The sequence below is a fragment of the Anthonomus grandis genome, chromosome 5 (assembly GCF_022605725.1).
Source record: "Anthonomus grandis grandis chromosome 5, icAntGran1.3, whole genome shotgun sequence".
In the NCBI taxonomy this organism is placed as follows: Eukaryota; Metazoa; Arthropoda; class Insecta; order Coleoptera; family Curculionidae; genus Anthonomus; species Anthonomus grandis.
Genome location: NC_065550.1, coordinates 4,781,810 through 4,799,112, shown reverse-complemented (window position 1 = coordinate 4,799,112; position 17,303 = coordinate 4,781,810). Strand labels below are relative to the sequence as shown.

General features: G+C 32.7%; 1 protein-coding gene across 7 annotated transcripts in view; it reads left to right on the top strand.

The window, feature by feature from the left end:
* The window catches only part of LOC126736366 (transcriptional regulator ATRX-like), a 292,446-nt gene that overhangs the window by 68,684 nt on the left and 206,459 nt on the right, over positions 1-17,303 (top strand). For all 7 annotated transcript variants that reach the window (XM_050440688.1, XM_050440690.1, XM_050440686.1 and 4 more), the window contains exons 12-13: positions 12,421-12,556; positions 12,635-12,868. In XM_050440688.1, coding sequence (XP_050296645.1) covers positions 12,421-12,556; positions 12,635-12,868 — 370 coding nt within the window. The remainder of the gene's footprint in view (positions 1-12,420; positions 12,557-12,634; positions 12,869-17,303) is intronic.

Sequence of the window (17,303 nt, the reverse complement as noted above, 5' to 3'; positions counted from 1 at the left end):
CCAATGCAGTTGCGGTTTTTTAAACTAGTAATCCGCGTTACATCTTTCTAAGCTACAAACGTCTAATATATATTTGCGTTAACTGTAAAGTAAAAAGGTAAAAGTTTTAGATACGGGAATGTAAGCAACATTTGCTAGTTAGGGTTGTTTAAGTTATGAAATCGGAAAATTACGTCATTTTGTAGTAATCGTATGTACATTTAAGCAAACTTGCGATGCAGATACGCGTTTTTAAGGTACATCAATCGATTCCTCATGCCTCAAATACCCATATGCAGATACGGCTCTCTTTCTTACGACGGCAGTATTTTATGTCTTTGACGAAAACGCTTAATTCAACTTAAAGAACATTTAAAATCCACTTTACCCATAATTCTTCCAAAATCATTTGCTTTTGCCTGTAATATTGGACCGCTTATGGGAGTTCCACGACTTCGCTGACTTTTGAACCACTTGAGTAAGGCTTGATCGATATCTGCGTATTGAGATAACTTGAGTTTTTTCTTGCCTAATAAATTTTCGTTGAACGCTTCTTTAACTTTATCCTTGTTCTTCAAAATTGTGGATACACTTAAGTGAGATAAATCAAATTCAGTAGCTACAGTAGCATTACTTTCACCAGATTCGTCTTGCGATAATAAGACCTTTTTCTTCAATTGAAAGAACTTTTCTTTTCTTTGACACCGAAGCCATTGTACAATGTCTGTAATTACAAAAACACAATCAAAGCACATACGAAGATAAAACAACAATAAAAAGCAACATCAACCCTATGTAGGAACTGTTAATCCACGCTGGACTGGAATAAACTAAGCACAATACGTTTACGTCTATCATGCAGATGTTCAGAAATAGGGTATCCCCCGAAAACAACTCCTGTATTTCACCGCGGCGAGTCGTTGCTCGTCGGTTGTCACAGTAACCGGTCTACAAAATCCAAATTCAGCGAAATGAAGTCGTTAAAAGCGACTTTGTCACTATAACCGACGAGGCTATAGCCGGACTTTTTTACTATTGAAAATATAGAAATCCAACCAAGATACGGGCGTTTGGTCATTATATGCGACATTTCGTTATAAGCGACTTCGTTATTGGCGACTTTCACTGTATTAAGTTTAACGCTATCATTAATACAGGGCGAGCAGTGCTGAGTCGAAAATCCCCTTTTTCACACTTTTTTTTCCAGCTTTAATAACTTTTTAGTGGCGCCACCTAGAGTCAAATGGCTTATGGATGGTTTGTAGCGTGTGACAAGGAGAACATTTTGCAATATCAACTGTACTTCTAAGTAAAACCGTTTTTGAGTTTGAAATTTTTTTAATTTTTTGACTTTGGAAATTAATTTGCGCACCCTGTATGTGAAAGATAAACCAAAACCAATCGAGCAGATGCGCCATTGATTTTACTATAATATACTAAAATGTAATTTTTTTGCTATTTTTACAAGTGAAGGGTCAGGGGAAAAAGCAGGTAAGTCAATTGTTCACGAAACTGAGAAAACACAATTTAATGTTAAAAACGGTACAAAATCAGCATAAGAGCTTATCAAAAGACTGTTTATAAAAATAACTACAGTATTATGTTCTAAGAAAGTAAAAAGCGAGTTTCCATGATGTCGGTTGTATCCAGATTGATCCAGACCTGAAAAAAAACCACATCAATGTAAGGTGATTGTAATAAATTATATTTTAACTTGCATTTAATTAGTCATGGGGTAGATTGAGAAAGAACTTGACAGCAGAGGGGCTACAAAACTTCATTAAACTTTGCAAATCGTTGAATTTGGCTATGGAAATTGGCAGGAGGCCTAAAAAAATAAGATTTTGTTAAAACTAAGGAATATTTATTTACCTAGCTAGTTTGAAAAGTAATATTTTTCCACGCGATGCTGGTAAAAAAATATAATATTTAATATAACATACCATTGTAAGCTGGAGAGAGAAGCTCAAACAACCCCTTTGGTAATGACTGATTATGCCGCAGTGCTCTAATAATACCTGTCAGCATTTCTCCAAAGTACGTCGTGCGATATAGCCGTTTGTTGGCTATGGCTAGAAGAAGCTTGTATGACTTTGATAGGCTGCGTTCTAAAAGGGCATTTAGCGGCATATTTTGATAGCAACATTGTCTTTCAATACAATTCTTTTAGTAACACTGACCACAGTAAAAGGGGATGGTTTCGATCGTGATATTGTCACCATTTCTTCGAAATCTTTTGCTATTTCCATTGGTACTTTTATGTTCGAAAGACCAACATTTTTATCGCACTCCAAGTATGAGTGTCCACGTATAGGAAATGTAATTTTAATGTCTGTGAGGCCATGGATGCGATTGTTCGTTAAGTAATGAATGAATCTAAATATCGTGTAGTTTTTGTTCTGCCCTCCTGCAGAATCACGGAAAATTTCCAATTCCTGAACTTCGTCATTCAAATAGTTCCTAATAAAATGAAAAAGGAATGAGGCCACTTCGTTCGGTCCTTTTTTGGCAACACTTTCATCGTACACGTAAAAAATGGACTCGCCAGTTGCAAGAACGTGGACATTGTGGGAGTACATAGAAAGTTGACGTTTATAATATACATCGTTGGTAGCTATCTGCGGCAGGGAGACATTTTTAGCAAAACCTATGCAAATAGCTTCTTTCTTTTTATTTTTTCTTTCCTGGATTTTGGCTTTCTTCTTATGGTTGTAAAAACATTCCGCCCTCTTCTTATGAAGAATATTGTTTGTTGTTAGGTGTTGAATTTGTTGTTTATCAGTTTCCGCAGAAAAGCTTTAACTTTTGCTGTATATTCATCACAAGTTGCACAAGTGTCCGTGCGGGGATACCCAAAAGAAATATTAAATTTCGCGTTGAAAATCATCCGGTAAGTATCGTAAGATACCACTGCTGCAGGGTGTAATTCTTAGAATAGTTTATACATTTTCTTTATGTTTAGATTTTCTGGCAAATAAGTTTTACCTGAATCTTTAAGGCTTATGACTCTGGCGACTTTTAAAACTTTTGATATGGTTCTCAACCAGAGCTGCAGTGACCCTATTTAGCTGTCTGTGTTCCTTAGAATACTTACCCCTTCTATCCTTAGGTGCACAACCTATTGGTTTTAAACTTTTCTGCACATAGTAAATCTTATTTTAGCTAATGCCATGTAATGAGCAAAATGCCTTTGCACATACAGTAATATCAACCTTATTTCTCGCCTCGTCGGTGACTCGAACTCTATACGAAAAACTAGCATCACGCAACTTCGCCTCCTCTTCTTCCTTTCGAGGTCGTCTCTGTGCCACGTGTCCTACAGTAACTAGCCCAGCCCGGTACATATTTTGTTCATCGTGGGATTGTAACTGGTTAAAGTAGCGTAATATCTCTTTTCTGTTATGTTCAGAGATTGAATCATAACACTTAAATCGTTTACAATGGCAAGGGGGACCAGCTTTATGTGTCGCAAGTCTTCTCAATTTTTTATTTACATCAGACATCCGACCAGTTTTCTTCCTTTTTTTTTGGCTCACTATGAAGTTTATTACTTTCGTCCGAGCTTGACATTACGGTATAGTCACAAACACAAAGCTAAACAGATGATACAAAACTAACGAAACAATAGTAAACGAAAAACAATCTAACGGCTTTAAACGCTGTTGACACACTAATAATGCGGTAGCAGGAACCGTGCCAGGTGGCAATGGCGGCGGCGGCGTTTCGTAATAATTACTGACTTGCCTGGTTTTTTCCTCTTTTCGCTTGACTTACTTGCTTTTTTTCCCTTATAGTAAAACTTTGAAGCCGTATATCGACCGACTAGCCTGCTTTTTATTCAGTTTAAGTGTTTCTAAAGATACTTACGCTAATTCTGAACTGAATGCTCCCAATATCTCAATATATCAAAAAAATTGACTTACCTGCTTTTCTCCCCTAACCCTTCAAGTACCCTAAAAGTATTTTTTTTTTCAAAAAAGTCCCAAGCACGAAAAATCGCAACAAATCACCCTGTATATTGACTGACTATTTCTCAAAGCCACTCATGGCCGCTTCTCCATGGCAACGAAAACGGCGATTTTCACCGAAAAAAGACCCTTTTTATAATCGAAATTTAACTACTAAAACCAATTGGAATCGGTTCAGAATTGATGTCGTTCCTAAGGCTTTATACTATACCTTTTTTATACCCTAAAACATCGTCTGAAAATGGTCGATTTTGACGTCTACCAACACCCACTCAAAGACAAGGCCTTAGTGCTTGGCGCGTGACGTCATCGATGTGGGCCACCGATTTTTAAAAACCAAGGGATTTCATATGCTAATATCTCAATATTTGGCTTATTTTAAAAAATGCTAGGAATAGAATAGATTTCAGGAAACATTCAAAGGTATGTTTTAGTTCTGGTTGAATGTCAGGTTAAATATTATGGTGTAATATTAAATGCAGACTTCCAACTCCCCTACATCTGCGCCAAAATTCAACATATGTATTTAGGTATTTTTTATTTTTTTATACCATCAAGTAGTAAAAAATGTTATTATATACACATAAATACATATATTGACTTTAAAAGCTTAAAAAGCTTAGGTATACTCCAGTTCATGTAATTTTTTAATTGCAGAAAAAGAAGCACATTTTTTCTTTGAGGTGTAAAAATCAGGAAAATAAAATTTTTGGTCTGGTTTAGAGTTAAGCCAATTATTAAATACACATTTAAGTAAGTGAACTGTGTCAAATAGGTAAAATAATGGTCTCTGATTATCTATGGGATCAGGATAAACAATGCTAAGTTGGTCTGCAGTTGAAAAATGACTAATGGCTTTCCCGTTAATGGCATTATTATCACACTATTAAAAAACTATGTACCCAATCTCCTCTAAATTTTCAATAAATGTCTTAATAAAATTATGAAGTATGTCTGATGTAATTTTGGAGATGAGAGCTATATGAACTACTTCCTTAAAGCTGGAACACACACTTGTAATCATAAAAGTAAATGCCGAGGAAGCTAGAGACTTATTATTGACTGATGTTCCAGTGATATTACCACCTTTATAGTCCATGTAAGGGTCAATATGAATTTCATCAAAAAGTAGTGTCACAAATCTCTCATGATCCTTTAGTAAACTAAACACATTTCGGCATAAGTTAAAAACATTTTGTTTTCATCTATGTGGGAATCGGTCATGTGTTTGTTACAAATACCCATTATAGTTTGAGGATGTGATAAAATTAGGGATCCATAATCTCTTAAATACTTGTACGCATGAGGACTAATAGTATAGATTATAGAAGTCAAAATTATTGTACTACTTGAATATCTGTACCTTTCCTTTGCAGTTGCAAGCAAAGCTAATTGTTCACAAATAAAATCTAAAGAATGCACTATTTTGTTGTCTTCAATGTTTTTAAAACTTTTTAGTATGTTTGACACAAAATCGAACACACGTTTCATTTTATTTATGTCATTTGATGGTTTGACATGATCGAGAATAGTATTGCCAAGGGTATTGGTAGCAGTCTCGGTAGCAGTATTTGGATTTAAGTCACAGTCAGGGTTGTCATTATTGGTAACATTTTCCTCCAAAGGCAGGGTAATAATAGTAAGGTCTATTGCTTCAAGTATTGCATATAAATCATCTAAACTATGGGAAGTATATGGAGTTTTAAATTTTCATGTTAAAACACAAACTGGCTCGCTATATAAAAAAGTTTCAAAAGTTTCAGCCATGGTTTTAGTAATTCTATTGTAAAAATTTTACCTCTGTTGGAATCTTGAACTTAATATGTATAATAAAACATATAATAAAGTACTCTTTATTATACTACCTTCAGGAAAATGAGCTTCACATACTTTGGTGTTGTTTGTGGGCTCAAAGTCATCTTTGTGTATGGCTTTTACCCATTTTCCCCTTAGATTTAGGTATATTCTTAGGAAAACCGAAGACATGCACTTTAGGTCCGTTTTTATAGTTTCCGATACAACCCGGAACACAACACTTTTGAGGCATATTTACACTCTGGTATTAACTGCAAGGCGAACTAGGAGAAAAACATTAAATTAAACACGAACTAAAGTATTAAAGTTTGATATAAACAAATAAAACCGCGACCGAGAACCGGTTTTTCCGAGGATTTTTCTAGTCCGAAATTACGATTTTGCGATTTAAAAGTACGCGAAGAGTTTACATAAATATAACATACAGGTTTCGCGGAAATAAACAGTTCCGATTTTAGAAACACAAAAATGAGCTAATATTTACTGCGGATCCCGTCAGAAATACCGGCAACCACAGAACATAAATATAAACAACCTAACCTCTCGTTTCATCAGGTGGCACAACTAGTAGTGCGCCGTTGTCAGATTTATATAGAAAGAACTTCTATTGGCAAGTAACAAGGTATTAGATAAATGATAAAATTTGAAAAAATGGAAGTTTAAATTCTAAAAAGAGAAATAAGGATGCACTCTTTTTTTTAACTAAATTGTAAAGTAAGAGCAGTTAAAGATATAGATGTAATTATTTTAAGATAGTAATACATCATCCTAACGTTCACGGCAATCTGCAAAGTCTGGCAGCGTTGCAGGCAGCCTTCCGCGGACGAACAACGGCAGCGTCAACAGCTGAATTCACGCGAAAATCAACCTGAAGTGCATGGCCCAAACGTGTGACGTCACGAGCAAATTTTTTTGGAGCGCTTTGTCCTTTTGTAGAGGTGTTATTTTGCGTCTACGCGTGATTTTAATGCCGACTTTTACGGCGGTTTTGACAAAATGGCGTCAACGTGGATGAATCGGCTCTGTCTTGCTTCCTAATTTGATTAATAAAATGCTTAAAATAGCTTAGAACTTCCTGAAATTGGTATGGAAATATTCAAGAGACTCTGGACAATCCGAATATATGCATATCTTTTACCAAATCGGGTTCCTTTAGCCGTGATAATTCGGCAAAGTTTTGACGTTTCAGAATTTACAGTGTGCTTTTATGACACAGTGTCTATACAAGGCATTTTGCTAGACAAAAATTACAACACAGTGGGTCCTAATGATGAAAAAAATCTAATCGGGATTTAATGGGTATTATTATTTTATGTGGAATTTTTTTTTAACTTTTTTGTTATTTTGCCCGATTTGAATGAAATTTGGTATTTGGGTTTGGCTTAGGGTATAATTATTAATTTTTAAAAAAAATTTGAAATATTGACTTTTAAGGTTACGTGACTAACAAAACTTTTGGTAGTCACGTAACCAAACTAAATACGAAGCTCGTACTTGTTTATAGAATTGCTTCGTACATTGAAATATACAATTCTTTATGATAAAATTCATCAAGAGAATAAAAGGCCTTGCCTAACAATACTTTCTTGACCTATTTATTAAAAAGTCTCTCACTATCAAAATTTTTCGATCGACATTTCCAGAGGCAGATGGTTAAATATTTTTATTGCCTCATACATGATTGAACTTTTAGTAAAAAAATTTTGTGAAATGGGTAATCCCAAATTATTGTTTCCAAATCTTGTTACCATCAATGGCATTATTCTGCTATTTAGTGATCCTTCGTATTTTTTTAAAACCATATTTGCAGTCCTTAAGATAAAAAGTGAAGTCAAAGTCAATATTCTTTCGCGAATATACAGAGTCCTGAAAAATTTCCAGTTTACACTTGATAACGGTTGGAGATACTTACCAACCGAAAGGTCGTGTTACATTAAATAAATAAGACAATGCAAGTTCGACAAGATGTTTTCACTGTACCATTGTAGACCACCTTCAAAAACATACAGAGTCCTGCAGTGCTCCCGAGGGTCCACCTTACACAAGTAATTCAAAGCCCGTTTTCGTTCTTCAAAGTGAATCAAATGATTGCATGCAAAACTCCAAAATTGTATTTCATAAGTGGGACTCTGTTAAGGCAAAATACACTTTTCTTGAAACATTATGTCCCAAATTATTTTTGCTGCCCTTACCGCAAAGGATAATGTAAATTTTTTCTGAAAGATCTGCATATGGCCATTAAACATTAAATTATTATGGGATCAAAAACATCCCTGGCTCCCGCACTATAAGCAACTGTGATACTAAAGAATGCGGAATACTTATTTATATTTAAATACCAGTTTTAGTCTAAATTGTCCGTGCCAAACAAGAGCCTTAGGTCGTGGTTTTTAAAGTTGTTTTTACATTCAAATTTTCATATCGAACGGGAAGAATTTGTAAAAATACCGGTATTATCGGAAAAACTGAAAAGCGAGTGTAGAGTATTATTATATTTTATTCAATATAATAGTAGACAAAATATAATAGAGTGATAAATTAGTGGCTAGAATTGGTATATTCACTATAAAAATCCATTGTAAGCTGATGTTTCCCAACAACTGACATAAACATTTTCTCAAATGAAATAAGAAATCCTAAATTACTTTACGCACCATGGATACAAACAACACCGAAAGATTTTTAATAAGCTAAAGATTTTAACGTATAATAAATTCATTCATTTAAATATTTTAATACAAATGATATCAAATATTACTCTTATAAAAACCAAAACCGATCTGTCTACTAACCAACTAACATTTAAAAGAATAACGAAATATACAATTTTGCATGCAAATCGAATAGTATAACGACTATGCCAGGCATAGGAACAAGCAAATTTTTAGAACAAATTGTATCATATTGCAATTTTCTGTTTTTTCTTATGGATTTTTCAAACACAACCTTGTTAATTTTACTATGTTTATCAGAGCACCATGTTTCTTATGATTTGTTTTATTTAATCAATCTCCAATACTTATCACATACTTGTTGCTACAACAACTTATTTTTCCAGAATATTTTCATAACCTTGCTCCATAGTTCATGTTGATAGGCTTTGCAATATGAATTGGTATCTGTATTTTTGGTTAAACCCATTACAAGATCGATAAAGAGAAGTTTATAAAGATTTGTAGTGATTCAAGATAGAATTGATAGGAACAAAGAAGTTTTATCTGACTGAGCAAGTCTGCAGAGTCCATCTAATTATTTACTTATGTACCTATACGTATCTGACTCTTGTAGGGAGAAAACCATACTGTTAAGGAGTTGATGAGTTTGAATTGACAGATATATTATTAAACAAACTAATTTATTCGATCTGGTGTAGAAGTTCTTGAATTTGATGAACTTGCAAAAGCATTAACTATTATCTTAAGCGAGTTAAGAACTAAGCCATTGTATATAATCTATTCAATTACTAACAAAGTTTAATTACTAACAGAGCCCTTAAAAGTGTGTTTATTCGGTATACTACCAAAGGCTTTCATAGGGTTTTTAAAAGACCTAGATCTAACAAAACCTTCGGCCAAGTTAAGAAATCTTTTAGTAAACCCAAAAGATAAAATGACGACCAATGAAAAGTCCGGGATTTAAAATTAGTAAAACCAGTTAATAAAAATCAAAAATTAGATGCCTACGAAAGCTTCGAAATATTGAAAAATCAAAAAACGTTCTTATTAATTACATTTTTAGTATATAAAACCATTTATAAGCAGTTTTAGTTTAATTTTAATGTTCTCCCAAAGGTGGTAACATTAAAAGATCTTGAAGTGTTACATTACCTCCACCAATATTCTATTTTTTTTTTATTTTATGATTTATTTGTCAAAAGTGGTGCTCAAAGGCTCCGCCAGCGGCACCTTTGGTGATAGAAGACACCGCAACATAAATTGTCGTTGATAATAATTATACTTAGTTCAGTAGCGGATCTAAGGGAGAGTTCCGCCTCAAAAAATGTAATTGTGCTCAAATAAAATATAATGTTGATTACTGGTATATCGGTGGATATCCATAAACTTATATTAAACATTAATATTTTTTATATTTCTAAATATTTTCTTTGTTCAAGTTTCCCTTTGGACCTTTTCTTATGTCCATGACTTACGTAACTAAAAGGCAAAAAAATGCATTACTTAAGTAAGAACACATGGTATGCATTTTTTTTTATGGCATTTAACCATGCAGCCAGTTACAATTTTTATATTTTATTTAATTTGCAATTATTAACGTATCGCATATTTCTAACTATTCTGATAATAATTGATTTAACAATATTCTTTATCCTTTATGTAAATTATGCCTACATAAAGGATAAAGAACTACAACCTTGTATTTGTTTTTTTTTTTTAATTTTATTTATTATAGATAATTTGATATCTAGATATATCTAATTTATAGGACGGTTTTTAGCTATATTATCCTATCCTATAACATTTAAGACAGTGAGACACACTTCACGCCGCTGGGGTCTGTCAGGGCGACTTAATACAATACAAGGGATATTGACCACAGAAACATAAGGGAATGAGACTTGGAACTAGAATAACTATTCTAATTAAAAACCTAAACTAAATACTAAGTCTTACATTTTTGAGGAAGGTAATTGGATAATTAAATAATTTTGCATTTTCTAGTGCCAATAAATGCAAAATATTAAATGGACTAGCCACTTTATATTCCACTCGTAAATTAACCACTAGCATCTCGATTTCTTGAGTATATTTTTTACATTCAAAATATGTAATTTAAGTCACGTGTGACATTACAATTTGTGCACAGATCAGTAGGTAATACTTTAATTTTGTTGAGGTGTGCTGGGTAGCAAGCATGTCCTAATTTCATACGAATTATAGTTTTAATTACGTCTTGGCACGTTTAGTTCACTATGCCAGTGTGCAGAAGGTATTTTTGGAACTAATTTGCAATAACTTGTTGGCGATTCTTTGCAAATATTTTTCCAAATATCATTTGTATTTTTTCTACTTATTGCGTTTATATCAGTAAGACTAGGAAGATCAGGTATGTAGTTGCCGACGGCAATACTATTTTTGGCTAACAAATCTACCAGCTGATTACCTTTAATACCAGTATGAGCCTTAACGCATAGAAATGTTATGGGGTTAACTTTATAAAACCAAGCATACCTCCTTTCAATACCTCAGAAGTAAATATGCTACAATTTTTGTCAATTTTAAATTGATATTGAATGTCACGGATGTATATTGTGTGCTCCATTGCCTTCTTCAATCTTTGATGCATCTATAGTTAAAAAATATCCTTCGTTTACAGTAGCTCCATATTAAATAAAAACATACTTAATACAAAAATTCCTAAATACAGATCTTCTATATGACGTAAACAAATTAAACATTTAAGATTTAACATAAAGTATTGAATACATAAAAACTCCCCTCCATTTTGTGAGGTTTTTCGGGAGATACCGCCAATGTTAGATCTAATTGTAGCCTTTGAATTAACAAAATTTGAATTTTTTATCAATGTTGAAACGTGTAGTTAAAAAATATCCTTCTTTTACAGTAGCTCCATTTTAAATAAAAACATACTTAAATTGGAATTATCACAACATGATATATATATATATATATATATATATATGCTACTGTAAAAGAAGGATATTTTTTAACTACACGTTTCAACATTGATAAAAAATTCAAATTTTGTTAATTCAAAGGCTACAATTAGATCTAACATTGGCGGTATCTCCCGAAAAACCTCACAAAATGGAGGGGAGTTTTTATGTATTCAATACTTTATGTTCAATCTTGAATGTTTAATTTGTTTACGTCATATAGAAGATCTGTATTTAGGAATTTTTGTTTAATAAGGAACTTAGCACTAAGCATGCTTTTGCGCAAATAAAGAAAAGGTTCCAATGCTTCAAATAACTTCTTGCAATATAACACTTCATAATAACTTCTCAATGCTTCAAATAGCTTCTTGTAACCTCTTACTTTCTAACCTAATTTAACTTAAATTTTATAATATTCTAAATTTTAAGTGCCTAAAATTCCAGAATACAACAAATCATTCCAATGGAAAATATATAAATATACTAATCGTTATTACAATTTATAATCAATTACAAACCCTCAAAATTGGGCAAAATTGGGCATTTTACTGCTTTTACGTAAGGTAATCTAATATCATTCGTGAAGGAAACATAACTGATGGTTAGGAGTATTGTGACGTGTATACATACACTTGATTTTTTAATAGATATTTTAAAACCATTTATGACTGACTTCCTAATAATATTAAACATGTCACACAAACTGTTCAAACATTGGTCATATTTTTTAACAATACTGTATATACAAAAATCATCAGCGGACTGTACTAAACTATATTTACATAATAAGGTGTGTAAGTCGCTAGTGTACATGGTATGCTGTCTTTTTAGATTTGAACTTTTATCTCGGTTAGATGGCAAATCTGTTTTGCCCTATTTCAATCAAATTTTAAATCCCCATTTGTCAAATTTAATATCACGAGTCTCTTAAACCTTTATTTCTTATGTAATTAATTTTTTTTATTTTTGACTTAATGCATTTGCGTTTTAATTGTAATTTAATGTAAATTTTTTTAAATTAAGATTCAGATGCAGACTCAGTATTACTGGAAGTTCTAAGGGAAGAACCTTTGGAGCAAGATAAAACGAGTGGCGGTGATATATGGAATATTTATGATACACTGATAAATGATGATAAGGAATTGGTTGATGGATCGGAGTAAGTAATTGCATTTTTCTTATTAAATTTCCGTTAATAAACCAGAGTTTGTTACTGTAAATGCATATTTTTTTATAGATCAAATTTATCTGACGCGGAAGTGGAAAGGCTGTGCCTTTTCGAACGAGAAAAACACAAAAAATCCCAAAAACATCGATATATTGAATTGCGAAAACAATTCGGAATGGAAAAAGAGTTGTATGTTAAGGTCACTCGAGAAGATTTCTCTGAGTATGATGGGTATGAAAAGTTTAAACGTCGCAGAACCGGTTCTACGACTAAAGGAGTTACTAAAAGAGATGAAATAGAAAGGTAATTCAATATTTGTAAACCTAGCTTTCTTAGAACTTATTAAGAACACAGGAAAAAATGTGATTTCAATATTGCATTTTTTAAATACAGGGTTATTGTAGCCACCACATCTCCAAGATTCTGATTGATCTCGCCCGCTGGCGCCACCATAATACGGTCGTTTTAGAAGTTTGAGCAGTGTTTAATTCATGTATTTAAATGTCAATATATTCATCACTAAACTCAGCTTACTACCCTAAAGTATCTGAAAAAGCGATTATATAAAACAAAAATTACATTATTTGAAAAAAAACTTTTTGTGATAATTTAATGAGTCCCGCGCTCCAGTTAAACGCGAAATTTCACCGGACTAAGACATGAGTTTGCCCGCATCTAAGGGCAAACAATCCGCACCTAATTTTCCAAAAGAATTTCACTGTTTATTTAAATTTTATATAATTTGATATATTAATATTTATAATATGGACGAAAAAGAGTTTTTAGCAAAATATCATCAAATATTAGAGGTTTAATCGAGTTTAATCAGTTTCATCGAGTTAAACTAGATATGTAAATCCTGTGTCAATTTTTTAAATGCCGACATTTTTTCCCTTTTGAAACAAAATCGTAAATGATATACGTATATTCTACAGTTTAATAAATATATCTCGACCATATCCAGTTGATAAATATACCAAAAATTTACTAAAAAATCGTTGAATAAACATATATCTATATATATCTAACGATAATAACATATGATGTGTGTATTGCATGTATTTTGTTTTATAATAATAACATAGGTGAGTTTTTAAACCAAATTGTATTTTAAATTAAATTTCATATCTGGAGAATGAAATGATCTTTATCTTACAAATACTTGAATATTTGAATTCCTAATCTAAAATATTGTATAACGTTAAAACTATGTCCCATGTAAGTTTTACAACAATACATTTAATAGTATAAATTCTAAATCTGTTAAACCAAAAAACATATTCAGAACTGATAAAAATTTAATCAGATCAAAGCATTCAAAGTATTGAAAATATTTAGATTTTAGATTTTTTTATTATATTATCCAGCCGCTTTATAACAACGGCCTCTGACATGACGGTGGCAGAGTTCAATATATTTTTTGCGGCAGTTTAATATTTGGCTCCTTCAAGTAAAAATAAAAGGACTGTACAACCACCGTCTATAGATTACAAGTTGTAATATTACAGGTTTCTAGGCCTGCGAAAAATCTCCAGTATTTAAGGATGTATTGATAATATCCAAAAGACGATCACCTACAAAATAAGCAACATCGCAAAGAACCTGCTTAGATATGCCACTCTTCCCACCACCAACGTTTTTTAGATTTTATTCAACGTCTTTTAAGTATTTCCTTCGTTTTAGTCATAGAAACTTTAATAAATTGTGTCAAGGTATTATGGACTGCAGGTAGCCCAATGAAATATGTTTGCCCATTTGATGCTGGTGGAATATTTCAAGAATAAGATCAATCAAAAGAATATAGTATTTTAGTGGAGTATTTGAACCTTCTGATACACCAACTTTAATTAAGCCTACTCAATGTCAAGAATGTTTTGTAGTTAACAATATTGATATAAATGACATTAAATCCGCAGTTTCTATGGATCCTAAAAAGGGACCTGGCACAGATGGATTTCCTTCATTTTTTTTGAAGTCCTGTCCTAGCTTGTGCGAGCCTTTGCATATTTTGTACAATCAATGTTAATCCAGCGGCATGTTTCCCAATATTTGGAAAACGGCTCAAATTGTGCCAGTATTTAAGTCTGGAGAAAAAACTTTTGTACGGAATGACAGGCCTATTTCCCTACTTAGTCACTTTGGTCAACTATTTGAATCTTTGCTGTTAAAACAATTATTCTTTAAGTCAAAGAAGCTATTGATACCAACTTAATACCATTTATTCAGAGTATATACGAAAGCATGGGTAGGGGTCTGAAAACTTGTGCCGTGTACACCGACTTTTCCAAGGCTTTTGATAAGGTACATCATCCTACACTTTTCGTTAAGTTGGAGAATTTCGGTGTGCACGGGGCTCTACCCAAACTCATTATAAATTTTTAATGAATCGCTCTCAGTACGTTGTCATAAATAGAGTAAAGTCTTCTTGTACAACCGTAACTTCAAGAGTACCGCAAGGTTCTCGTTTGAGACCGATTTTGTTCTCAATCTTTTCAAACGACATTGGCAATGTTTTTCTATCTGTAAATATCTTGCATATACAGATGACCTAAAAATCTTTACATACTTACATTTTTTTTATATTGACCAAATTGAAAGGGTACAACGCAAATTTGTAAATATAGTAAATTTCCGATTTAATAGACATTAAGACATTTTTTTACTTACTATGATAACTTAAAGTTTTATGGTATGAATCCTTTAGAGAGTCATAGAAACAATTTGATTGATTTAATGTTGATTAATAAAATTATTAATAATTTAATAGACTGCCCTTTCTGTCTGGAAAATTTTCATATCAACGTTAATCCTTATATTTTGCGTAATAGACCTTTAGCATCTCAAGATATTCTTCAAACTATTTGTCTAACTCTCCATTGTTCAGATGCGCCCGTAGTTTTAATAATTTTCAAGAAACTAATTTGAATATTAATAGATTTTTCTCCAGTATGGCTTCATTTAAGCGATACTTAAGAAATTCTCCCTAATTTTGTATACAGGGTGTTCATTTGAAAACTTCCCACCACGGATTTATCGAAAACTACTGTTAAAAAAAAAAAAAAAAAAAAAACGTTACAAGGTTTGTCAAGGGGGACAACTTTCTAACCTAAAATTACTTCACCCCCTTTCACCCTCACCCCCCAGGGTCATCCCCTTAAAAATTTTAAATGGCAAGGAGTATCGAGTAATGGCTTGTTTAAAAGGTCTCTCGAAGTCTTTTATTTTGACGTTTGATTTTTTTAAATCGGTCGATTCGTTTTCGAGAAAATTAGAAAATTATTTGTTTATCTTAATTTGTTCTGATAGAAAACAAAAACATGAAAATATCAGTTTTTATTTTTATAAGTGTTCAAAATGTTGCCCGTTAGGGTTTGCCAAATCTACAATTCGTTTATAATTTAAAACGGAAACTACCAACATAAACAGCATTTCCGAAGATTAGACGTGGAAAAAACTAAATAACAACATGAATTTGTTCCCACATTCTTTTCATCAACACAGATATCCTGGGCGAACTGTACTTATTGTTATACATGCTTAGTTATTTATAGTTGCTAAGGAAAATACATAATTTATTTTGCCGTCAGTTACATTTGTGACAGTCTTGGAATAGTGAAAATTTATTTGTTGAATTAACGATTTTACTTCCAAAATGGTTTACTAGCCGAAAGGAAATTATTCTAATTTATGGTGCCCAAAATCAATGTGCTCGGCAAACTGCCGTCACGTTTAACGCCAGATACCCGGAGCAGACAACTTCGCCTAGGTATGTTTTGGACCTTGTTACTAAGTTTACTGAAACTGGATCTGTTGCAAATAAAAAACGTGATATCATCGGCGAATTTTGAATGAAGTCGCTCAAGTTGAAGTTTTGGGTCATTTTGGAATAAATCCTAATACTGCATTACGCAAAATTGTTGCTGCCAATGGTATTTCATTAGGCTCTGTTCACACAGTTACCAAACTCATAAATTTCATCCATTTTCATCCAACCGAAGACGATTTCGATAGGCGAGTTGAGTTTTGTGAAAAAATGACTGAAGCGAATAATGGTAATACTATTCATGTAAAGAATATCTGCTTCAGCGATGAATGCACATTTCATCTAAATGGATTTGTTAATAAGCATAACTGTAGATATTGGAGCAATGAAAATCCTCATGCATTTGTAGAAGGGCATGCCTAGTACCCTCAAAAAATTAATGTATGGGCAGGAATTTTAGAAAATAAAGTGATTGGGCCATTATTTATTAACGGAAATTTATATGGAGACATTTATTTGGACATGTTGGAAAATACCATCAATATCACTGAATCCATCGAAAATCAAATCGATAATGATGGAAAACCTATACTTGGTGAGGCTGAAATATATTTCCAGCAAGACGGCGCTCCTCCTCACTATGTTTTTTCCCGTTCGGCAATGGCTAGACGACGAATTTCCAGATAAATGGATAGGGCGAAGGGGGCCTTTAGAATGGCCTGCTAGATCTCCTGATATAACGCCCTTAGACTTTTTTCTATAGGGTTATTTGAAATCTATTGTGTTTACTCCCCAACCTGAAAGTTTGGATGAACTTCGTCAACGCATCATAGACAGCTGCCATGATATCCCACAACATGTTTTTGAAAATGTCCGTCAAGAATTTGAACATCGCCTATATCATTGTTTGGCCAAAAACGGGCAACATTTTGAACACTTTTATTAAAATAAAAACTGATATTTTCATGTTTTTGT